The 23,949-nt window shown below is 64.8% G+C and overlaps 1 protein-coding gene across 1 annotated transcript in view; it reads left to right on the forward strand.

The window, feature by feature from the left end:
• SND1 (staphylococcal nuclease and tudor domain containing 1) overlaps nt 1-23,949 on the forward strand; it is a 116,923-nt gene that overhangs the window by 80,983 nt on the left and 11,991 nt on the right. The window contains exon 16 of the mRNA XM_035569324.1: nt 10,207-10,316. Within this exon, the coding sequence (XP_035425217.1) occupies nt 10,207-10,316 (110 nt within the window). The remainder of the gene's footprint in view (nt 1-10,206; nt 10,317-23,949) is intronic.

Here is a 23,949-nt window from a genome sequence, read left to right on the forward strand (position 1 = left end):
CCTTGGGCCACCCCGCTGCAGGACGTGGCCACCCCAGCGGCCACTGCTGCGCCGCTGCCCTCCGGGGACCAAAAGCCCCACGGCGATGTGATGCGATGCAATGCGATGTGACACGATGCGATGTGACACGATGTGTTGTCACACGACGTGACATGATGTCACACGATGCGCTCCCGGCGGTGGCACGTCCCCGCTGCCATCCGGAGGCCAGCATCCCCAGCCCCGCTCTGCCAGGGCACAGGATCGGGGCCCCCCGCGCTCCCGGCTGGCTCCTGCCGCGTGGGAAGCGCGTCCTAAACCTGTCCTTCTCCTTGCGCTTGTGCGTATAAATAGTCGCACTGCCTTATTTATAATTAACCATTCTTAAAGTCAGCTGCAAAAGACAGGGAAATGAGACTCCCCCTTGCCTGCGACTGATACATTAAAATTTTAAGAAGCGATAGAACTCCCACGTGCTCGGGAGGAGGAATTTCTTTATATTTAAATATTTCTCTTGCGGAAGGCTGCCGTCGGGCTCGGCCGCGCTTCGCACGCGGGAATCCCGCCGGCTGCCTCCGAGCGCTCCCCGTGCACCGGGGTCCAGGGAGGGGGCCTGGGACCCTCACTGCTGCTCGCTGCATTGCTGTTCCCTGGAGATTTGTGATTCCCGGCCCTGATGCACGCCCTGGCCTCTTCCTCCTCATGTTGGTGCTGCTGGATGCACGCACGGGGCTGTCACACCCGCCCCATGAGCTCGGCTCCACACCGCTGCAGCAATTAAACCCTTCTCTTGGCGAGGTTGGGGGGCTTCTGCGGGCTGGGGAGGGGGCATGGCGGTGGGATGCTCGGGATGCTCCCATCCCTTCCTATTGCCATCCTGCACGGCGTTCCTGGCCCCTCTCTGCAGGTCAGGGTGCTCTGGCTTGGTTGGGTGGGTTTTAAATCAAATGGGAGCACGCAGGGGGGGCCGCTCCGGCGGCCGGGCGATGGATGGATGGCTCCGGGGGGAGCACGCTCGCTGCAAGTTATATTTAATCCCCGTTGCTGTGGAGACCGACGGGCTGTCTCCTTGCTGGGGGTGCCCGGGCTCCGAAAAGTTCCCAAAGTCGTGACCCCCCGCCGGCACAGGCGGCCCCGAGCCCCCGCAGGGTCCCCGGAGCCCTGGGGGTGCCGCTGCGCGCAGGGTGCGCCGCTCGCCTCCTGCCGCGGCTGAGTCACCCCGGCCACCTCCCTCGCCACCTCCACTTTGCCCTTCGGCAGACAGCTCAATTAGAGGGCTGGGAATAACGAGCTGGGGGGGGGGGGGGAGGGGTGTCACCACCCTGCAAAGCAAGGGGCCGGGCTGGGAGTGAAGGTTTTGGGGTGTTCGGTGCGCGGGGGAGATGTGGCTGCGCTCCGCGGAACAGCAGCCTCTGCATCTCCCGGGGCGTCCGCGCTGCACGGGATCATCCTGCGTGGCACAGGGTCACCCCAATTTGCACAGGATCACCCCGTGTCGCATGGGATCACCCCCCGTTGCACAGGACCACCCCAATTGCACAGGGTCACCTCGATTTGCACAGGATCACCCCCCGTTGCACAGGACCACCCCAGTTGCACAGGATCACCTCGATTTGCACAGGATCACCCCCCGTTGCACAGGACCACCCCAGTTGCACAGGATCACCTCGATTTGCACAGGATCACCCCACGTCACACAGGAGCACCCCGATTGCACAGGACCACCCCACATTGCACAGGATCACCCCACGCTGCCCATCCCAGAGCCGCAGCTGTGCCAGGATCGCGGTGCTGCTGGGAACACTCACGGGCGCTGTGCAAACTGTCCCGGTCCCCTCCCGGCCCTCTCTTGGTCCCCACGGCACAGGGAATCTGCAGCTCCTCCTCCTCCCCGGTGCCTCTCCGGGGACACTTCCCCAGCTCCAGCTCTCTAATCAACCTGCAAGCATTAATTACAGGCTAAAGAGGCAGGTAGAGTGCCAATTAGCGTGGAAGACAATGTGCCACCTCTGCTGGGGAGGGGACCGGGGGTGTCCCCGGTCGGGGTGGGAGGCTCCGCAGCACCCAGGGGTGGGAGGTGACGACAGGAGGGCTGTGGTGGGAACGGGAATTCCCCAGCACCCGTTGGCACGTGCCGGCACCCGACCACCACGCCTGCTGTGCTTTCCCTGTCCCTTCCACATATTAATTGGAGCTGCGTAATTAGGACTGCTTGGCAGCCTCCTCGCCCTGGCCCACTCCCAGCAGGGGCAGAGGGTCCCCTGTGGCCACCCCGCAAATCCCAAGCGGGCGCCCCTCCTCACTCCTGGCTCTGAGAAGTTAAACCTTTACCCTGCGTAAGCCAAACCCGGTTATTGAAGCATCCCCGCCCCTAATGAGCCCCGTGCAGCCCGATCAATTATTCAGCCAAGCAGCTAACGAAAGGCCAGGCGGCTGCGGGGGCTGGCGGCTTCCCAGGCCAGGGATTTCGGCACGGGGGGGCGGGGGGGGGTAACGCTGCTGGGGGCTGCAGCGAGCTCAGGGCCGGAGCATGACGCTGCAGGGGCAAAATTCGCTCCCAGCCATGCCACGGGGAGGGTCCGGTGCTGCTGATCCTTCCGTGCACCATCCACGCTTTGAGAATTTGTTTTCCATCCCTGGCTGCCGGCGCGGCACAACCGGGGCGCGGGTCCCAGCACCACAACTGGGGCGCAGGTCCCAGCATCGCCCCCGGGGCTGCTGCACCGCCCTGGCACGGTGCGGCCGCTGGCTAATTGCCGAAGTAATTGCCTCTCGTAAAATAACGACAGACGAGGGGCATGGGGCAGCAACGAGCCAGGGTGGGCTTTCCCCGTGCACACACACTCCTTTTTTTCCCGTTTCCTTCGGTTTTGGCAGGAGCCGCTGCAGGCTCTCTCCCCTCGGCTTGGCGCTGCTGCAGCCCGGTGCTGCCCCGACCCCGCTGCTCTGGGGCGTGGGGTTCGTCCCAGAAACGGGATAAATCCCCACATTTCCTCAGCGCCGCCTTCATTTCTTCTTTTTTTTTTTTAAAGTCAAATGCAAATGAGCATCATGAAGCGAAGACAGGTCCCCTGTAAATGTGACTTCGGGGATGTTCTCCAGGGAGGCTCATGCCGTCTTCCCAGATAAAATATATACGTCGGCGCGCTATAAATATGTGCAAATACAGAGGCACTAATTTAATCCCGCGCTCTGCTTCCCCAGCGAGACTCCGAAGCCTGACGCCGCCTTCGGGGTGCGGGGGCCCACGGCAGCGCCAGCGGGAGGGATCTGGGGGGGGGGGGGGGGCACACCCTGAGGCTCCTGCCCCCCGGCACGGCGCTGTCAGCGTGCAGGGGGGCACCAAGGGTCGGGGCCCTAAATTGCGCTGAGGCGACAGCGCGGCGCCGTATTTATGAGGTGGGGTGGGGGTCACGGTGTTTATCTGTGCCGGGGGGCTGAGCCGCAGCCGATGCCCGCCCGGCACGGGTCTCACCCCACTCAGCAAGCCATCTCCCTCGGGAGCGGCTGTAGCTCACTGGTGATACCGCGGGATGCGGGGTCTCCGTCCGGGCGCTGCGGGGTCCCGGGGGCATCTGGATGCTGGCCGAGGAGCACTGCCTGTCTGCAGCCCCACTGCGCTGAGTCGGGGTGTGTCACTGCTTTTTGGGGAAAAAGGGGCAAAAATGAGGTTTCTCCCTGAGCTGCAGGGCACAGCTGCAGCCCGTAGAGGTTGCGCACGCTCCAGACCCTGCTCCGCCGCGCCATGGAGACGTCCTGGAACCCTTTTCAGCCTGAACTGCCCCGTGATGCCTTCTGGCAGCTGATGCATTTTTACTCGGTTTTTGGCTTTGCCTCATTTGTTTGTCTCATGTGGGGCTGCGCGGCCATGGGGTGGAACTGGGAGCTGAGCCCCGAAATGATGACCCCCCAAATGCTGTGGCCCTTCAGTGTCAGGATGTGGTGACGCCAGACGCTGCAGGTGTGTGGGGTGGGGATGTGGTGACCCCAACCTGCTGTGGGCCCACGGTATCAGGATGCAGTGACCCCAAATGCTGCGGGTGTGTGGTTTTTGGGATGTGGTGACCCCAAATGCTGCAGATCTGCAGTATAGGGATTTGCCAAGGAGCAGCTGTCCTCATGGATACGAGCAAGGCCGGTGTGTCAGTGTGTGCCTCGATCCCAGGCCATGAGTGCATGGGGCTGCCATGAGCTGAGCGTGGCGGCTGCTCCCGCTGCCTCTGTGGGGTGCCCCAGGGATGCGGCTCTGCCGTGCCTGGCCACCCTGCAGGCATCACCACGGTGGCAGTGCTTCTACATGATGTATGGGCTGTATGACCTGATGGGTGTACAGGATATATGGGCTGTATGGGCTATATGACCTGATGGGTGTACGGGATATATGGGCTGTATGGGCTATATGACCTGATGGGTGTACGGGATATATGGGCTGTATGGGCTATATGACCTGATGGGTGTACGGGATATATGGGCTGTATGGGCTATATGGGCTGTATGAGGTGTATGGGATATATCATCTGTATGGGCTGTAGAGGCCGTATGATCTGTAGGGGTTGTATGGGCTGTACGGACTGTATGGGCTGTGTGAACTCTACGACCTGTATTGGCTGTGTGTATGGTCTGCATGGGCTATACAGGCTGTACGGGCCGTATGGAAGGTATGGACTGTACAGGCTGTGCAGCCTGTATGAGTTAAACGGGCTGTATGGGATGTATAGGTTGTATGGGCTGTATGGGATGTAGGGGCTGCATGGGATGCACAGGACGTTTGGGCTACATGGGCTGTAGGGGCTGTACTGACTGCAGGGGCTGTACAGGCTGTATGGGATGTTTAGGGGCTATTTGGGATATAGGGGCTGTACAGGCTGTATGGGATGCAGGAGCTGTACAGGCATTCTCCCATCTGCATCGGGACGAGTGCCTCCGGCCACTTTTTATCGCAGATCTGCTGATAACGGGGCCTTCGTCACCCCCTGCACCGCTTTGCTCCTTGTAAACGGGGGCCGAGAAGTGGGATCCCCCCAGCACCCGACAACCTGCTCCTGGGCAGCGTGGGTTTAGCGCTCCTACCACCGGTCCTGGTGGCACCCTGCCATGCCGGGGGTCCCCGGCCATGCCCCCCACCCGGCTGCGGACGGCGCGATTGGGGCTGCGCCCGGCCACCCCCCGCCTCCCCGCTGCCGTCTGTTTCCCTGTTCCCGACAGCCTCTATTTTGGTAGGGACTGGTGTTAAAAATAACGCCGCGCTCCCACACGGGCTGCGCGGCAGCAGCCAAGTTGCCATCACGACTCGAGGCCGCCGCGCGTGCCAGCGCCGTGGGCACCGCCTGCACCGGGACGCCGCAGCTTGGCGATGGCACACGGGAGGGAGGGGACGGCGGCGTCACCGGGGGCCAGCTCTGTGCCCCACCGGAGCAGGGCACGTGCACCGCAGCAGGATCTGGCCCCGAACCTCGCGTCCTTCTCGTGCACCGAGGTCTGGCGCGGGGCTTCAGCATTCAGGTCTCGCTTCTGCGCTGCCCGCAATTACCGGGCGGCTCCGTTCCGGTGACTGATGCTCCCGCGCGGCTTCTGTCCTCCCTTCTGTTCGCCTTTTCTATTTCTCAAAGACCCTATAAATCCTGCCGGAGATCAATCTCAGGCATTCGTCAGTAGCAGAAGTGCTCCAGGCAGGAGCACGGGGCGCCGAGACCTCACGCCGCTGCCTCTGCCTGCCTCGCCGTGCCGGTGGGGAGGGCGACAGCGCGGCAAAGGGAAGGCGGGGCACGCTGGGCCCCCCGGGGAGATGCTGGTGCTGTCACCAAAGGCAGCAGCGGTGTGGTGCTGAGCAGGGACCTGGCGGGGACACACCAGCCTGCAGGACAGGCACCGCTGAAGCATCCCGGACCCCCCCCAGGTTTTGTGCAGGTGAGCCCAGCGCCCTCAAGTCACGCTCAAAGTAAAGAGGCAAAGCCCCCGCAGCAAGAGGCAGCTGGAGGAGGTCCCACGTCCCCACATCCCTGCATCCCCACCAGCATCTACCCCATCCCACTGCAGTGCTCCGGAGACCGGATCTGGCGCAGAGCACCCCCGGCACAAATGACCACCCCCGGAGCCTGTTCCCTGCTCCCGTGCACACCCCGCTCCATGGCAGTGCAGGATCAGCTCCTCCTCTGGGCCCCGCGCAGCTGCACAGTGCTGGGTTTATCACCCCCCTGCACGGGTCCCTGCTCCTCACTTCCCTGCACACAGCCCGAGATGCGTTACGGGGCTGAACACCTGGTGGGGATGCTGCGGGACGCTGCCCCTGCGGCTTGCACTGTGCCCATGGCCCCAGGAGCTGGGGGTGGGGGGGGGTCCGTGCCACAGGGAGGTGAGGGGGCAGCCCAGAATTGGAATTATTTCTTGTGCCGATGGGACAGCCGTTGAGGGATGTGCTCGGTTAGTTTTCATGCGCCCCTAGAGCTCCGTCCAACACCGTTCCAAGCCAATGCTCCATCACATCTCCCCACGGCTTGGGGGGCGCACGGGGGCGTTTGCAGTGCGATGCTTGTTCCCTGGCCCTTGCCCTCCTCCTGTCCCTGCATGGGGACGGGGGCGGGGATGGGGTCGGAGCAGCCCCCTGCCCCGGCCGCCCCCATCACTGCCATGCTCCAGCCGGGGCTCGCTGCCCAGCGGCGCTGAGCAGAAGTGATTTGTAGCGGAGTTATTTTGGGGCCCCGGGGGAAAGCAGCGGCAGCCTCACGCTGCAGTGTTTTAAACTGCATCCCTCATCTGCGCAGATTAATACATTACGGCTTCCCGGGAAGAGCATCAGAGCCGCGTCTTCAGGTTTATTTAGTTTTTTCAAGAGCTGTGCAACTTCGATGGCTTTGCTCAGATCGCTGCCGGGTGTCCCCCTCCCCGTGCCGCGTGTCGGATGCGTAGTGCTGGGGTTGGACGCGCTCATCGCATCCTTCCTGGGTGTCTTTTTTTTTTTTTTTTTTTCCCCAAAAAAAGCAGGCTTCGCTCATGTGGTTTCAGGAGGCATCAGGGGGCTGTGAGCGTACCCAACGTGGCATCCGGCGCGGGGTCCGGGGCTCGTGCATGCAGCGCTCAGCGGGGCCCCCCCCGAGCCCGCGCCGGGCTGCGGCAGCACCGCGCTCCTAATTGGTGTTTGGGGTTGAAGCACTTGGACACTTCCTCGGCTGCTGCTTCAGATCACTTTCTGCAAAAAAAGCGTCTTTCGCCGCTCGCCGCTGTTGGAGGCTGTTAGCGCACAGCCGCGGCTCCCTCTCCCCAGCCCCTGCTCGCTGCGCAGAGGAGGAGGAGGAGGAGGAGGAAGGGTGCCAGAATCCTCCTGGCGAAGGCAGGAGCCCTGGCGAACACCTTGCGCCTCTCTCACATGTGCCCCCAAATGGTGCACAGCACAAAAGGGGGGTGCACGCTCACTCACGTGCCTGACCCCGTCCGCCCCCCCCAGCCTGGGGAGCCTCCTGGGGCCAGGCTGCCGGTGCTCAGCTCGCTGATGAAGCCGCTGGATCGCCCACTCTCCCCACCCCGAGTTCTGCTGCCTTTCCAGAAATCCTCTGTTCCTATCCCGTTTTTTTGGGGCAGGGGGTGCGGATGCTCCAGAAGCTGCTGCAGGAGCCGGGATGGGGCACGGGCAGGGCCGGGGGCTCCCCTCGCCCCGGGGGGGCTCTGGGGGGGCTGGCAGCTGGCTGCTGCGTGTCACCGCTGCCAAACTCCTGCCAGACTGCCTGGAAATGTTTTGCTTCCCTTGGAGACAGCACGGAGGAGAGGGGGGAGGGAAAAGAGGGGAAAAAAGGCTTTTTTGGCTGCCACCACGCTCCAGCTCTGCGGTTGTGGTGATGGCGAGGGTGGGAGGCAGGGGGGTGGTGGGGATGGGATGGGATGGGATTTGGGACAGGATGGGATGGGATGGGGATGGGATTGGGATGGGATGGGATGGGATGGGGACGCACTCTTTTCTCGGAGCAGGTGCCCCCCTGCCCCAGCAAGCCCCAGGGAAGGCTGGGGAGAGCCAGGGACACCGGTGCCCTCTCCTGCAGCCTCCCGCAGCCCCCTCCTCGCCCATCATTGCCCACGGTGCAGAGGTTTAATTTCGAGTGATTCAAATCACCGCTTTTAATCGCCAGCTAAATCAGCGAGCAGGAAACCTTGACTTAAGTCGGCGCTTCTCATCATCTGCACTCGCGCCCCCCCGCAGCCTCCCAGGGGCCGCGCTCCCCTCTCGCTGGGCGGCTGCTGGCTCCCCCCACCGTGACTTGCGCCCGGCCGCGTCTGCACGCCAGTCAGCACTTCATCAATGTGCGGGAGCAGCATTTTGGAAGCGCTGCTGCTGGAGCATGGCGCCTGCGTGCCGGCAGCGCTGGGTGCCCCCTGCGCCGCACCGGGGGTGCCCCGCCGCCGCCTGCCCGCGCTGCTGTGCCCACAGCCAGCTCTGCTTCTGACCCTAAGCAGGCTTTTTTATTAGAAATAGCACGTAGAGTAAGGAGGGGGGCTCTGCTAAACATAAAATTTCCTGTTCAAGCGATCAATCACAAGCCGGTTTCCCATCGTGGCTTTGCTGCAGGGTCTGCCCTTTGTGGTGCCGGCTTTGCCCCGCGCTTCAGCCTCTTGCCGTGAATTATCGGCGTCTGTCCGTCTGTCTGTCCCGCCCGGTGAGGAGCACCGGGCCGTGCTGTGCTTTAATCCCGTCCCCTTCGCTGGTGCCTGCACCCTGCTGCCTCCCCAGTGCTCCCGCGGTCCCCCTGTGCCGGGACAGCCCCGTCCCCAGCCGTTGCGGTGTCGGTCCCAGGGTGGTGCGGGGTGGCTCTGGGACCCCACAGCACCTGCCCTGCACACCGGCAGCCCGGTCCCTCCCCAGGCTGAGCGCCGGCGATGGCTCCTGGGGCCGTGCCGTGAGCTGGGGGCGATGCCAGCACCGGCCTCACCGCGCGCTGCCCCTCCCGCATCCCGCAGAGCGCTGCTCTGCACTTTCCCGTTACAGACCGACGGGTTGGGCAGCCGCTAAATGTAATTCTTGGCACTTCATTAACAACAAATTATGTAAAATAAAATTAACAATGCAGAACTTCCCCGTTTAATAAGCTGTGCCTCTGTGGCAGCGGAGCAGCCTGGCTCGGACAGCGCGCTGCACGAGGGGACCCCGGGGCTCTCACCCCGCTCAGCACCTGGGGAAACCGAGTCAGGGAGCGGCGGCTGTGCCGCGGCGGCTCCGGGTCGTGGTCTGGGTCTGGGGCACATGGGGCACGGCACGGCCTGTGCGCCAAGCCAGAGAGCCAGCCCTGCAGCACTCGGCCTCCTCCTCTCCCCTTTTTTTTTTTCGGTATTTCAATTCCCAGCGATGGCTGATGAGATTGGGGGGGTAGGGCTGGTGCTTGACCTGCCCGTGCGGCTGTAATAATAGGGCAGAATTAATACCTGCTTATCAGGCGCTCTCAGCCAGCGCTATCGCGCAGGCGGCTATTAGAGGTAATGGGAGCAGCCTGGAATTAGGCTCGGTGCTTGAGGCAGCCGGGGACATCCCCCTCCGGCGCGAGGCAGGGCACAAGGACTGGGGACATGGACAGGGGCGCAGCCCTAACCCCAGCCTGCGGGCTCGTCACAGTGTCCCCCGCACTGCCAGCTCCTCCCTGGCCCGGCCCAGGGGCTGTCGTGGGCTCTGCACAGGCCCCGTGGCCACCAGCTGAGGGGTCTGGGGGTTTTGGGGGGCCAGGGGGTGTTAATGTACGCCTAGACTGGAGGTGGCACCGCCGGCGCCGTGGTAAAGTCTTTGTGCGCTGCCTTCCTCCGCTAAGCGTGCGCTTTGGGTTGTGTCCCCAGCACCGCCTTGCCCAGTGATTATTGAGGATTTGTGCAGGGAGCAGCTCCCGCCGTGGGGTCTTTGCAGCCCCCCTGGGTACCTGGGGTGCCCCCGTCCCACCCCACGGGGAGCCGCCAGCAGCCCCGCAGCGAAGCCCGGTGCCAGGCGGGAGCAGCGAGGCCTGGCGCTGCTTTGGCTGCGCGCGCGGAGCCGGGGAATCAATTTTCATTTCCTCGCCCGTATAGTTTTACGGCCCGTGAAGCTGCACGAGCCCTGCGGCTGCCGTAAAGGGAAGGAGCGGCGCTGCTGCCAACCAAGAGCCTGAAGCCACCGGCCGCGTGCCACGCAGGGTTGGGGCAGCCACCGGGCCACCGGCGCTGCTGGGGTGGGCGCACGGGTACGTGCCGGCCCCCTCCCAACGCCTCCCTCTCCCCCTGCAGGTATCGAGTGTCCCCGAGGAGCCAGGAACCTGCCGGGGCTGGTGCAGGAGGGGGAACCCTTCAGCGAGGAGGCCACGCACTTCACCAAGGAGCTGGTGCTGCAGCGAGAGGTAGGAGCGCGTGGCGCGGGCGCGGGTGATGCCGGCGGGTGCCGACTGCCTTCCCGAAGGGCTGCGGGCAGGCGCAGCGGGTGGGGGCTTTCCATGGCACAGGAATTGCCACGATCGTACGTCACTGAGTGTCCCTGCTGCCAGGTTTGGGTCTGGGCACAGCCAGGGGATGCAGCCCCTCCGCTGTTCCGCAGCTCCGGCACGGCTCGGGGCTGCGGTGTCCGTGCCGCGTGCGAGGGGTGGACGAGAGCCCTGTGCCACTGCCGGCAGCGGCACGCTGGTGGCACAGGAATGGTGCTTTGTGTTGGAAGCCAATGCATAAATCACGGAGGTGGTGTCTTCCCACCACCCCTAAATCTCTTGTGCCGGGCATTTCTCCCTGTCAGGGCCAGGGGCAGGTGGGAGAGCGCTCGCTTGCCTCTTCTTTTACCTTTGTATTTGTGTGGAAAGCGATAACAAGAGCTACTTGTGCCAAGCACAGCATGGGGAAACGCATCCTGCAGGGTGCCAGGTGAGGGTGCTGCATCTGCCCCAGAAAGACCGCAAAGGCGGTGGCCCCAAAAAGCACCTGGCAATGACGCCGGCAAAAAAGGAAAGCACAGAGATGATGCTTGCAAAAAGGGAAAGTGCAGAGGAAGCACGAAGCGGCACAGCGCACCCGCTGCGCGCGGGGGCTCCAGGCCAGCGTGGGGAGGAGAGGACAGGGCGAGGAAGAGGAAGGGCTCGGCCTGCGGGGGCCGGGTGCAGAGGGGGTGACCCCAGCCCTGGATGTCACCGTGCCCCCCCCCCCAGACCGATGGGGTACCTGCTCCGTGCCGCTGCATCTCCTGCACATACAACTCGCTCCTCGTCCGCAGCGCGGCTCTCGCGGGGACCCCGGCTCCTCAGCGGGGTGTCTCTGTACCCACCGCACATCGCTGCCCTTTTGTCCGTTTCCCAGCCATTAGCTTTAGGTTGACGCAAGCAGACGTTATCTCAGGGTCTGCCGGCCCCATCTCCCTGCCACGGGCTCTGAGCATTCTCTGCGATGAGCCGGGCTGGCTCGGGGCAATGGAGACGCCACCGCGGGTCCCCCGGGTGCCCCTGGGTCTGTCCCTGCCTGCTGGGACACACATGGGGGGCTGCTAGGGGCTGCTGCGCCGTGTTCAGTTTTCCTGCTGGGATGGGACAGGCATGCTTCCGTCCTCTCTGTCCCATGGCCAGCGGCACTTCCAGCTCTGCAGCCTCCTCAGAGCCGCCCAGGGGACAGCGGAAGGCACCGGGCACTGCGCTTGCCTCATCCCTGCCACCCGCCGTGTCCCGAGTGTGAGCAGGGGGGAACTGAACTGGGCCCAGTGAGCACACAGGGTGGGAGAAGTGCAGGAGTTAGAGCACGTCCGGGTCCTCTGCGATGGCTTGCATTGCCCTCTGCGGAGCTGTGGTGCGCAGCAGGCACACGGAGGATGCGCGGCGGTGGCAGGGTGGATGTGCGGCACGTGAACGGCTGATGCACCACGGGTGCACTGGGGACGCAGGCTGGATGCACAGCAAATGCACAGCGGGGGCGTGCAGGGTGCACAGAGAACGAGCAGGGGGTGCCCAGCACCTGCGCAGGGGCTGTGCCAGGGATGCACAGCGAGCACACAGCGGATGCACGGCAGATGCACGGTGGATGCACAGAGGATGTGCGGCAGATGCGCAGCAGATGCACAATGGATGCACAGTGGGCGCACAGAGCGTGCGGGGTGGGTGTGCGGCAGATGCACAGCAGAAGCACAGCAGAAGCACAACGGATGCACGGTACATGCATGGTGGACACGCGGCAGGTGCACGGCGGGTGCGCAATGGATGCACAGCGGATACACCGGGGACGCAGCGGGGATGCACAGTGGATACACGAGGATGCATGAGGGATGCACAGTGCACGCACAATGGTTGCACAGAGGATGCGTGGTGGATGCATGGAGGATGCACAGAGGATGCACAGAGGGTGCATGGAGGATGCACACAGGATGCACAATGGTTGCACAGAGGATGCACGGAGGATGCACAGAGGATGCATGGTGGATGCAAAGCAGTTGCAGGGTGGGTGTGCGGCAGATGCACAGCAAAAGCACAGCGAAAGCACAGCGCGTGCAGGGCAGATGCGTGAAGGATGCACAGCAGATACATGGGGGATGCACAGAGGGTGCTGAGCAGATGCAGGGCAGATGCACGGTGGGTGCACAGTGGGAGCACAGTGGGTGCACGCTGGATGCGTGGCAGATGCTGGAGCTGCCGCGGGAAGCAGGGGCCGATCCTGCACCTCCACAGCACCGTCGCGAGGCCGGGCCGCGGGCTGGCTTCTCGGGGCCATCCTCAGAGGGAGCCGCGGCCGGGCCGACCTTGCATGGCCTCAGCAAATGCTAATTACAGAAATCGCCCTGTGGGGGAGCAGCTTTAGATTCTGAGATGAAAAACGGTAAATTACTTTCTTTTGATCTTCTGAAGGAGAAAGCATCCAGGCGCCCCGAGAGCTGTGTGCCGGTCACCATGGCCCCGCTGCTCTCGATGGGGGCACGGCTGGGGCCGTGTGGGGTGTCCAGCCAGCTCTCCCGTGAGCGCCGGGGGCGTTTGCAGAATTTGGCGTGAACCTGCCTCCCGTCCCCACCTCCCCTGTCTTTAATGTGTGCTCATTAAGGCCTCTTGATATGAAAATTCACCAACTCGTGCGACTCCTCTGATTGAAACTTCTGTGCCACCCGAGCGCGGGATCCATTTTGTGTAATTGCGCCGTGATTCATAATTTCAATATAGGATAAAAAATGCCCTCCGCAGCCCTTAGCCATCTCCCTGAATGACTGTCAGGATAAAACCGTGCTCTTTGGGCGCCGGTGGCTTTGCTCTTCCCCTCGCTCCTGGGACCCCAAGGTGACAGAACTGCACCCCCCCGGCGGTGGGGGCTCCAGGCACAGGGCACGGCCCCGCCACGTGCTGGGAGCAGTGGGAGAGGAGGGGACAGGGGAGCTGCAGTAGGAATGGGGGTGCTGGGGCAGGAATGGGGGAGCTGGGGCAGATCGGGGGGTGCTGGGGCACATCAGGGGGAGTGGGGCTGGGGCAGCTCAGCTGCCGTCTCCCCAGCAGAGCCTCGGCAGCAGAGGCACTGCGATGTCCCACGGCACGCAGGCTGCGGCTCCTGTGCCCCAGGAGCATGGGCCAGCCCGGGCAGCTGCTGCACAGGGTCCCTGGGGGCTTCCCAGGGCCATGCTCCCCACACCCTGCAAACAGGCAGCACTGCTGCCAACCCCAGGACATGGGGGTCCCCTCCCTGGCGCCCTCGTGGCTTCTGCCTCCCAGCCCCACAGACCCAGCTCCGGCTCCTTGGCTCGTGCCCCACACTGCATCCCCGCAGACCCTGGTGGCAACGTGCCCGGGGCTCCTGCAGCTTCCCGCAGCCCCACAGCGCTTGGGGACGGTCCCAGGGGCGCGTTTGCTGCAGGAAACCCGAGCGCACAGGAGCGGAGAGGCGCGAGGCTGCGGTGGCGTTAATCCTTCCTGCCAGCGAGGAGCCCGAGCAGGGCGGCTTAATAAAGACAATTCCCTGGGGGGACGGAGCCGCAGAGATCCAGGGGAGCTGGCAGCAGGGTGGGCGACGTGCCTGGGCTGCAGCTCGCGAGCCACCGGCAGCGCTGCCCCCACCGGCAGGGCCCTGTGTCCCCGTGTCCCCTGGGTGCTGCTGCCCCGTCCTCAGGCTTGGGTGCCCACCTGGGCTCAGCCTTTGCTGTGTTCCAGTTGTCCCCAGGAGCTCTTGAGTCGTGGCAGCTCCCCATGGGACATGGGGACGGGGTGACAGCCCCCTCTGTGGGACGTGGGGACAGGGTGACAGCCCCCTCCCCGGGGCACAGAGGTCGGTGCCATCCCCGTTGCGTCCCTGCCGCTTGCCTCCAGTGTGGCGATGTATTTGGGGGTCCCATCACACCGTCCGTCCGTCTGTCCATCCATCCACCCACCGCTGGCTCTGTCAGTGCCATGGGGCAGCACAGCGTGGCAGGCATCCAAGGGAAGCCAGGGGGGTACACATGGCCAGACCCCCCCCCCCACCAAACCCCGTCGCTGCCGAAACCGTGGCCAGGGGTCCCCAAGCACCCCGACCCCAGGGGGTGCTCGGTGTTCCAGCACCCAGTTCCTGCTGGCAGAGGCATTCCTCGGGGCCGGGGCAGTGATTTGGGAGCGGGGTCAGCTCCGTGGTCTTCGTCGGGGGCCACTTGTCCCCCGCACCAGGCAGCAGCACCAGCACCATGGTCGCCAGCCTCCCCCGCCTCCCCTGGCACCTTGGGCGCTTGAAAGGTTTTCTCTTCGTAATCTCAGCTCCTCAAGCGTGCCAGGTCAGCAAGCTTTTAAACTCTTTTGCTAAATGCTCAAGTCCTGCAGGAGCTGAGCAGAAAGCAGCTCTTTTATTTTTTTTTCCCCTTTTTTTGCCTCGCCTCCCCTTCTCCTTCACTCGTGCATTGTAGGCGCTGGGGCTTAATGCAAGCGGAGAGCCCTTTGGCCACGCAGGGGCAGGGATGGGGATGGGGACGGGGATGGGGATAAGATGGTGACAGGGATGGAGACAGGATGGTGATGGAGATGAGGGTGTGGATGGGGACAGGATGGTGATGGGGATGTAGGCGGGGATGGGGACGGGGATGGGAACATGGATGGGTCCAGGATGGTGATGGAAAAGGGGACGGGGATGGGGATGGGATGGGGACAGGGATGGGGACAGGATGGTGATGCTGTATCTGGAAAGGGATGAGGTCGGGGGGCAGGAAGACTTTGCTCCTCGCTGTGCTGGGCTGGGAGCCAATGTCCCCTGCCCTGTGTGTGCGTGTCCGCACCCTGTCCCCGGCGCCTGGTGGCCACGCAGGTGTTGTGTGCCCCCCAGGGACATGCAGGTGTCGTGTCCCCCCCTGGGGACACGCAGATGTCACGCTGGCTGGGAGAGCAGAGGGTGGGAAGCTGGGGAGGCACGTGCCTTATTGTGCCGTGCTGTGCCGTGCCGTGTTACGCCGTGCCAAGTTATGCCGTGCCGTGCCATGCTGTGCCGTGCCACGCTGTGCCGCACCACGCCGTGCCATGCAGCCAGGCAGGAAGCCCGTACTTGCTGGGGCTCCGGTGCCAGCACATTTTTAGCAGCTTTTTCCCTTGATTCTGGCAAGGTGGAGCGGGACCCGGCAGGGAAGTGACCGCTGGCAGCGCCGCGGGCTCCTGGAGCACGCCGGCAGCCGGCGTTCACGCGCTTGGGTGCCACGAGCACGCCGGGCACGGCGCTCAGCCCTGCGTGGTGCAGCTCCGGCACACACACGGCTCCGCCGAGACAGCCCGGCTCAGCCGGCCTGGCTGGGACGACGCCGGGAATTACGGCGTGCTGTTACCGATACTGCTCCCTGCGGTCACCTCTCTGGCTCGTAACACACGACCCATTACGCAGGACGGCGCGGCCGTTCCCTTACAGCACCGCGGGCACATTGCCTGGGCAGCCAACAGCACCCGGCGGCGCTGGGCAGGGACCCCCTGTGGGTGCTGGATTTTGGGGGCCGGTCCCTCCCCATCGCCAGCCCCCCCCCATGGGGACGGAGCCGACCTTTGCTACCGTTGCTGGAGTCCAACAGCCGTGCAGCTTCTCCCGCCGTTGATTAACGTGGTGGAGAGAAAATGGATGGGCAGTGCCGGGCCGTTTGTCCCCCGGAGCTCTGGGCGTCCCCTTCGTGTCCCCCCCATGCAGGGCTGGGCTGGGAGGACTGCCGGGGGGAGGGTGGACGATCCCTCTGCGAGCGCTCGCAGCCCGCATCCAGATCACGGCTTTGCGAAGCCCCTCGGGGACCTGAGTCCGAGGAAACAAGCCCTTGCAGGAGCGCGTTTTGTTCCGTTATTGATTGCCTCGTAGCCCACATTTTTCCTTTATCATTATGGTTTTAATTAGAGGTTTCGGCTGATGTGTCAGCAGTTTGCCGCAGCAGCACGAGGTCGCAGCTCCCCGCGGAGCTGGGAGGGGGCAGCGCTGCCAGGGGAGCCCCCCCTGTGCCAAGCCCTGGCCAGGGGCAGCAGCCGAGCAGCGCCAGCGGCCCCCGCGTGCCCACCCGGGCTGCGGCCGCGCTCGGCGGAGGTTCAGTCTCCAGCCAAAGGGAGCGACGCGTTTAATCTGTAGGCAAAAATTTCCTCTCGTCAAGGTGTAATTCTCTCCCCTCGAATGCATTCCTCCTGCCATAATGGGAAGGAGAGATTCTGCTGAACGCTCAGCTGGCTGCCAAAAGCCACTCCGGTGAGCAGGGAAGCTGCGGGGCCGAGCGTGCCTGTGCCACGCGGGCACTGCGTGCCCCTGGCACGGCTGCCAGCAGCATGGGCTCACATCCACGGGGGACAGGCGGGCACGGAGCAGGGCACGGCCCCATGCATCCCCCCGGGGATGCGGCCAGGAGGGATGAGGCTGCACAGGTTCATCAACCTTCTCGTTATCCCTCTCATTACCCCTCTCGCTCTCAGCCCGGCTCCTCCAGCGGCCGCAGCTCCCAGCCCACAGCTGTGCCCCTGCAGCAGGGTTTCCTTGCAGCCTCCCCTACATCTGGGGTCCATCCCCGCGCCCCAAAGCTGCTCGTGCCCCAGCGTGGCTTCGTGCTGCCCCAAATACCCCCGGCCCTTTATTTACCCCTTCCCTGCCTTTGCGCTGTCTGCGGCAGCACCAGCACAGCACGGCTGGGGTCTCACCGGGGCGGCGGGCACCGACCAGGAGCGGCAGCGCCGGGAAGGCTCCCAGGGCCCTGTCCCACCTCTTCCCCCTCGTGCTCATGTCGTGCGAGCGAGCAGCCTCGATTTGACAAGGTGCCGGATTTAATTACGTCGGAGAGGCTGCCGGCTTCTCCCAAGGCGCCGACTGTTTGCGGCCGTACGGCACCATCCGTCCCCGGGATCCCGCTGGGCTTCGCTGGCGCGACGCGGGGGCACCGGCGCTGCCCGCCCCGCGGAGCCGGCACGTGGCGGCGGCACGGTGGCCACGCAGAGGCAGGGACGGTGCCGGGGACGTGGCAGGCTGGTGGCAGAGCCGGGGGACCTGCAGGTGCTTGAAGCCCCGCACGTCTCCCTCCCACAAGGGGGGCAGCATTTACCCACCCCGGGGCCGGGGTCGCACGGCGCGGGCAGGGGCAGTGACCCCCAGGGCTGACCCGGTTCGGGAGGTCCCAGCTCGTGAGGCCAATTAATTAGGCCGGGATGGGGTCGGGGAAGCAGCGCATTATGCAAAGCAGCCCCGGTAGTGGCACCATTTAGAGGCAGCACAGTTGCTAAACTGTTTATGCAAATGGGCCCAGCAGCAGCCCGTGCTGCAGTTGTAATTACTTGGGGGGGGGGGGGGGAGCAGCACATAAAATCCTCTCCCCCTTCAAAAAAGAGTTTGCCGCAGTCTGCAGCTCAGGCTCGGGGGGGAAAAAAGCCACGAAAGCGGCAACGTCGCCCGGTGCTGAGCCCTGCACGGCGGTGCTGGGCGGCTGGGGAGGAGAAGGAGGGCGCTGAGCCCTCCCGGGGCTGTCCCCTCCCAGGACTGTCCCCCCCCCTGCGCTGTCCCCACAGATGCTCATCGTCTTGTAGCAGGGGCTCTGTGCCTCAGTTTCCCCAGTGGCCCCTGGGGCAGGGATGGGGCCCAGACGTGGAGGGCAGCAGCAGCACGCTTTGGGGACGGTGCCACTGGGATGTTGCTCGCCTTCTCGCTTCAGACTGGTCTTAATCTGTCCACGTCCTGCCGCCCCTCCTGGGCCAGCACAGGGCTGGGGGTTTTTGTGGGTTGATCCGCTGCCATCACGAGCCGGGTTCCACAGGCACTGTGCTCCTCAGCTGGTTCCTGCTCCCAAGAGCACTCCAAGAGCCACCGTCCCCTCTCCGCCTCTCCACGGCACCGTGCTGCCTGTCCCCTCATGGCTCAAGGGAGGGTGTCCGTCCCCTTAAAAGTCCCTGTCCCCATAACAGTCCCTGTCCCCATCCTTGTCCCTGTCCCCATCAGTCCCTGTCCCGGTCCCAGTCCCTGTCCCCATCCCAGTCCCTGTCCCCACGTGCTGGGGGCTGCAGAGCACGGGGCTGGCTCCCATGCAGGGCGCACCTCAGCCTGTGCACGCACGCCTGCGCGCTCCCAAAGCTCTCCACGACCAAAGCTGCGCGCATCCAGGCCGACAAATTTGTGCTGCCCTAACCGGGGCTTGGAGGGACCTTGGGTGCTGCTGTGCTGGGCTCTGCCTGAGGCGCTGGGCGAGGGGCGCAGCCAACGGAGCGCTGCCGGTGGGACGCGGCTATGCCTGTCCCCCGCCGGCACAGAGAGGGGGCTCGGTGTGATATAAGAGGAGTAAAGGCAATAAAAAGGTAATTTGGTGCCGACTCCTGACCCCGGCTGCATCGCAGCACTGCTGCCTGCGGCACACGGGGGGGCTGCAGTAATCGGCACCGTCGAGGTCGCGGGATGCGTGATGGCTTTTAGGGGAGCATGAGCGAAGGGGAGTGTGGGGCTAAGCTGGTGCTGAGGCCCCAGGGCTTTGCAGCATGCTTGGGGACAGGGGCAGCAAAGGGGGGGGTCCTGCAGCGGCTGCACACCCAGGGTGAGCCCCCAGCACTTGGGGGCAGGGTCCCAGGTCCCCACCGGCCACGCTGCCAGCGTCACGCTCTCCGCAGCCCGAGCTCAGCCCCTTTTCTCTGAGGGAACTGCCGTGCCACTTCGATTTCCATCCCTCCCGACGTTTCACCCGCGGGAAGAGCGAGAGCTCGGCAAAGCCCCTGTCACCAAAAGGCAGCCGGCGGCACGGGGACGGCGCAGGAGCCCCAAAAGCAGCAGGGCCGGGGGCAGCCCCCGCTCCCCTGCTCGTGCCCGCTGCCTGCCGGGAGGCTGCGGCGATATTTTTAAAACCCTGTCTGCAGCCGGCTGCTGACTCACAGCCAGGTGAAGCGAGCGGCCGGTGACGAGCCGCGTGCCGGCTAATTTTGGCTGGGATCACGTTCGGGCTGACAGTGGCCCCGAGCATCTTGCCGTGCTCCCAGGGGACGCGCGCCCGCGGCTTCGCGCTCGGGTTTCACCCCGCGGACGGCACGGGGGGACGCGACCCACTAGCACCGGGAGCCGCACGTGCCACAGCCACCCACGCCGGGACCACGGCATCCCCACGCCACGCGAGCACGGTGTGGGCACCCCCTGGGGACCCTCTTAACTCGGGGGGAGGCAAGGGGTTGTCGCCCTCCCACGCGTTTTTTTTGGCACCCGGGCGATTCCCGGCTCTGCGGCTGGGCACGAGCAGCCCCCGTCCATGCGTAATGGCAAGCGGCCCCGTCCGCAGTGTTCCTCGGGTGGGAAGCACAAGGCGCTTTTTGTTCTGCTCTGATGAATCGAGCCTCAAATTGTCGGCCTGCCGATCCCCCGCCCGTGCGCCCATGGCTGCAGCTCCTGGCGGCCCCCAGCGAGAGCATTAAAACCCCGCCGGGCTGAAACGCGAGCGCCTTCCCGGGATGCGCTGCCGCACGCTGCAAAACCCGCGGAGCTGCGAAAACATCTGCAGCAACGGAGCCAAAAATATCCGCAGCAATAAGAATAATTACCGCGAGCCCCGAGTAGGGCTGTGCTGCCGAGCCCACACAGCCGGCACAGCCCCCGGCTTCGTCGCCGGCTTCCTGCGCCGGTGGGAATGCCCCCAGGACGGCGGCCTCACTGCGGGCACCGCGGAGCACAGCCCCGTGGCCTCGATGCTGGCTTTGCCCCGCTCGGGAACCTCAACTCAAGCCCGGGGATGCTGCGCATGAGGGAGCTGCGACGCTGCAGCAGGGCGGTAGGGACCGTCCCAGTGCGTCCCAGTGCCTCCCAGTACCTCCCAGCGTGTCCCAGTGCACGCAGTGCCCTGGAGGAGCGTCCGCCTCAGCACTGCTGGCGGGGTTTTCTGGGCGGCTGCTGTGACATTTGCTTTTTTCCTGAAAGTGCAGGTTCGGATTTAGTAAATATTTGCCTTTTCCGAGGCACGGCAGCTAATTACGGAGCCCTGACCGCGGCGGTGCGCAGGCGGCGAGGGAAAGGCCCCGGCAGGAGGTGCCCAGGCTCCGTCCCCGCCACCGAGCATCCCCGACCCCAACAGCCCCGGGGAGGGCGCGGGGACCCTCGGGGACCCTGCGGGACGGGGCCACCCCGGGTCCCCCTCTGCCAGCACCCGCTCGCACATGCACGTGCGGAGACAATAGCGGCCGGGCCCCGATGGGGAGCGTTGCCATAGAAATTATCCTTAACAAGCCGCGAGGTTTTTAATCACGGGATGCTGCAGCCGCTGCACACATTCCCCGGGGCCCCCGCTCTGCTCTGGGGCGTTTTCCTAACCGACCCCGGGGGCTCTGTGGGGTGGCTGTGGGGCTCCGTGGGGCTCCATGGGGACGGTGCTGGCTCCACACCCCAGTGCTGGCAATGCCCGTGCCGTCCAAGCCGGCTCTTGGCAAAACCTCACCGGCATCTCCCATCTCCCGTCCCCAAAATGCTGGGGGGGGGCGGGGGGCGGGGGGTGGATGGCGTGTGCAGGGTGGGGGGGGGGCAACCCGCGCCCGGCACCGGCGCCAATGAAAGGCTTTTATATTCCTGTCGCTCCGCTTCTTGCATGTCTCTGGGAAGCCGGTGACGAAGGCGCTCGCACAGGGCTGGCTGCAAATACCCCCCCCCGCCCTCAGCTGCAGGGCCCGGGGTCTGTCTGTCCCTGTCCCTGTCCGTCCCGTCACTGTCCCATCCCCGTCCCTCTGACCCCTATCCCCAGTGGGGAGGGATCAGGCAGCAAAGTTTGTGAGCCCTGGGGAAGGAGCGGCTGCAGCACAGGGGTACCTGGGTGCCCCAACTGCCCTGCACCTCCCCGGGCACACTGCAAACGCCCGAGCACACCGGGACCACCCAAGCAGATTGGGACCACCTGATCACATTGGGACCACCCGATCAAATCGCGACCACCCGAGCACATTGCGACCACCCGACCACATCGGGACCACCCGACCACATCATGACCCCTTGCACCGATCGCGCTGCATCCCCTCTTGGCACTGCAGCCCCGCTGCCCCATCACACTGCAGCCCACCCACTCGCATGGCAATCCAACCCCCCCCAGCTCAGTCAGCCCCCACTGACGGCTATGCAGCCCCTCACATCGCATTGAGCCCCCTGACCACACCACAACGATCTGGTCACAGCACAGCCCCTCCACCTCGTCACACCGCAGCCCCTTGTGCTGATCACGCTGCAAGTCCCTTGCTCCAAACGCACCGCAAATGCTCCCTCCCATCCCATTGCATCCCATCGCATCCCATCCCATCCCATCAGATCCCACCCCACCCCATCCCATCCCATCCCATCCCACCCCATCCCATCCCATCACAACGCATCCCCTCCATCCTATCACACTGCAACCGCTCCACCCCACCAGAGCCCCTCCATCCTGTCCCAATCCCATCCCCATCCCATCCCAACCTCTTCATCCCATCAGAGCCCCTCCATCCCGTCACAATCCCATCCCCATCGCACCCCATCCCCATCGCACCCCATCCCATCCCAACCTCTCCATCCCATCGCACTGCAGCTCCTCCATCTCATTGCATCACGGCCCCTCCATCCCCTCACACCACACTCCAGCCATCCCATCCCACCCCATCACAGCCCCCCCACCCCATCCCATCCCACCGCAGCCCCTTGCCCCCAGGACACCGCAGCCCACCCAGCCAGAGCTCGCAGCCACCCCGGTCCCAGCGCGGCGCTGAGCCCCAAGCCCCGTGCCCCGAGCCCCGCGCTCTCCCCGCCGCGCACGATCCCTCCGGGCACCTCTCGCAGCAGCAGCAGCAGCCAGATTATTTACTTTGCTATTCTAATTTAGGGCTAAAATTAAAGCTAAGTGCTTAAATAAACTCCATACGTCACGTCAGCCCGCTCCCCGTGTCTGCCGCCGGTAGCGGCTCTGGCGGTGCGCTGGGCTCCCCGGTAGCGAGGAGGATGAGGAGGGGAGCGGCGCGGGAGGAAGGGCCCAGCACCGTGGTGCTGCTGGGACCAGGCCAGAACTGGGCCGGGGAGCCGTGAGAGCCGGCCGTGATGAGACGCCGGGCTTTGAGAGAAAGGCTCCCAGACCCCAGCGCCACCAAAATCCCACCCCGAAAAACACCCAAAAAAGCCCAAAAATCTCCAACGCCAGCTCCCGCCGCATCCGGCAGCAGCAGCGGTGGCTCACGGGGTGGGCATGGTGTGGGGGGCTCGGGCACGGCACGGGGGGCTCGGGCAGGTCTTGGGGGGGCTCGGGAAGGTCAAGGGGGGGCTCAGGCAGGGCACGGCGTTGTGCCACTGCTGGGGGGGCTCCAGGGGTCCCGCGCCCCCCATCCCACCCGCCCGAGCACCGCGGCACGGCCGGTGATTCATCGCCGCCCGTCCTCCCGCGGCGGTTAAATGGCGAATCCAGCTCCGGCAGCCGGGGATATTTGGGGGGAAGGGGCCCGATCCTGGCAGGATCGGGGTGAGGGGGGGTCCCTGGCCCCGTGCACACGCGTGTACAAGCGTTGGCCATCTGCAGCGGTGCCCCCCACCGCGCGCCCCCACGGTTCCGCGCGCCCCCCTCGCCGCCGCTCTCCTTCCATTTTCCTCCTGACCTCCTCCCCCGCCTCCCCCCCCCCCAGCATCCCGATTTTTGGAGGCTTTTTGCTGCCGGGCAGACAAAAAGCGGCCACAGAAACCCTTTCAGGCTCTGCTCGGCGCGGGGAGGGGGGGGGGGGGGGCCACGCGGGGCGGCCGGGCCAGTTAACCCGTGAGGGACAGCGCGTTCAAAATTTTTAACAATATTTATTAAAATACAAAAATACACTTGTTTTTTTTTTTTTTTTCTGCTGTTGCTGCTGCTGTCGTTGGTTCTCGCTCAGAGTACAGTCAGGTCGTTGGGAGTCTATATAGCAATATAGCGATATATATAACTTCGGGGTTCGCCTGCCCCCTCCCCACCCCGCCCCCCCCCCCCCCCCCCCCCCCCCGATTTCGGGAGTCGCTGAAATCCCACCGCTCAGTCCTTAAAGCTAAATTAAAGCCACGCGGGGGGGGGGGGGGGGGGGATGGGGCACCACCCCCTCCCGCCCTGCACCCCCCAAGGGGGGGGGGGGGCAGCCCGAACCCTGGGACCCCATGCACTGCCCCCCCCCCAGCTGCGCCCCCAGAGTGCCAGGGCTTTGTGCCCCCCCTCGGCACCCCCCCGGTGTGGGGCAGGGTCCCACGAGCCCTTGGTCCTCCCCCTTGTCCCCCTTTCTGCGAGCATCCCTCGGGGTGGGCTGGGGAGGGGGGGGTCCCATCCTCCCCCCCTCTCCCCCCCCAGAAAACACACCTGGGGCTCAGCCCGGGGAAGGGGGTGGGGAAAAAGCAAACACCACCACCCCCCCCCAAAAAAAAAAAAAAAAAAAGGAAAGGAGACGCACCCCGGGACCGCGAGCCGCAGCGGGCGGGGGCCTACAATCAAGGGTCGGGGCTCCCGGGGGAGCCGTAGCCCTGCGCCGGGGCCACCACGCTGCAGGGGTGCTGCAGTGGGAGGGGGCGCGGGGGGGGGGCACCCGCTCTGAGCCCCCCCCCCCCGATGCTGGCCCCCGCTTCCCCCCCCCTTTTTTGTTTTTTTGTTTTTTTGCATTAATA

The sequence above is a fragment of the Cygnus atratus genome, chromosome 1 (genome assembly GCF_013377495.2).
Source record: "Cygnus atratus isolate AKBS03 ecotype Queensland, Australia chromosome 1, CAtr_DNAZoo_HiC_assembly, whole genome shotgun sequence".
Taxonomy (NCBI): Eukaryota; Metazoa; Chordata; class Aves; order Anseriformes; family Anatidae; genus Cygnus; species Cygnus atratus.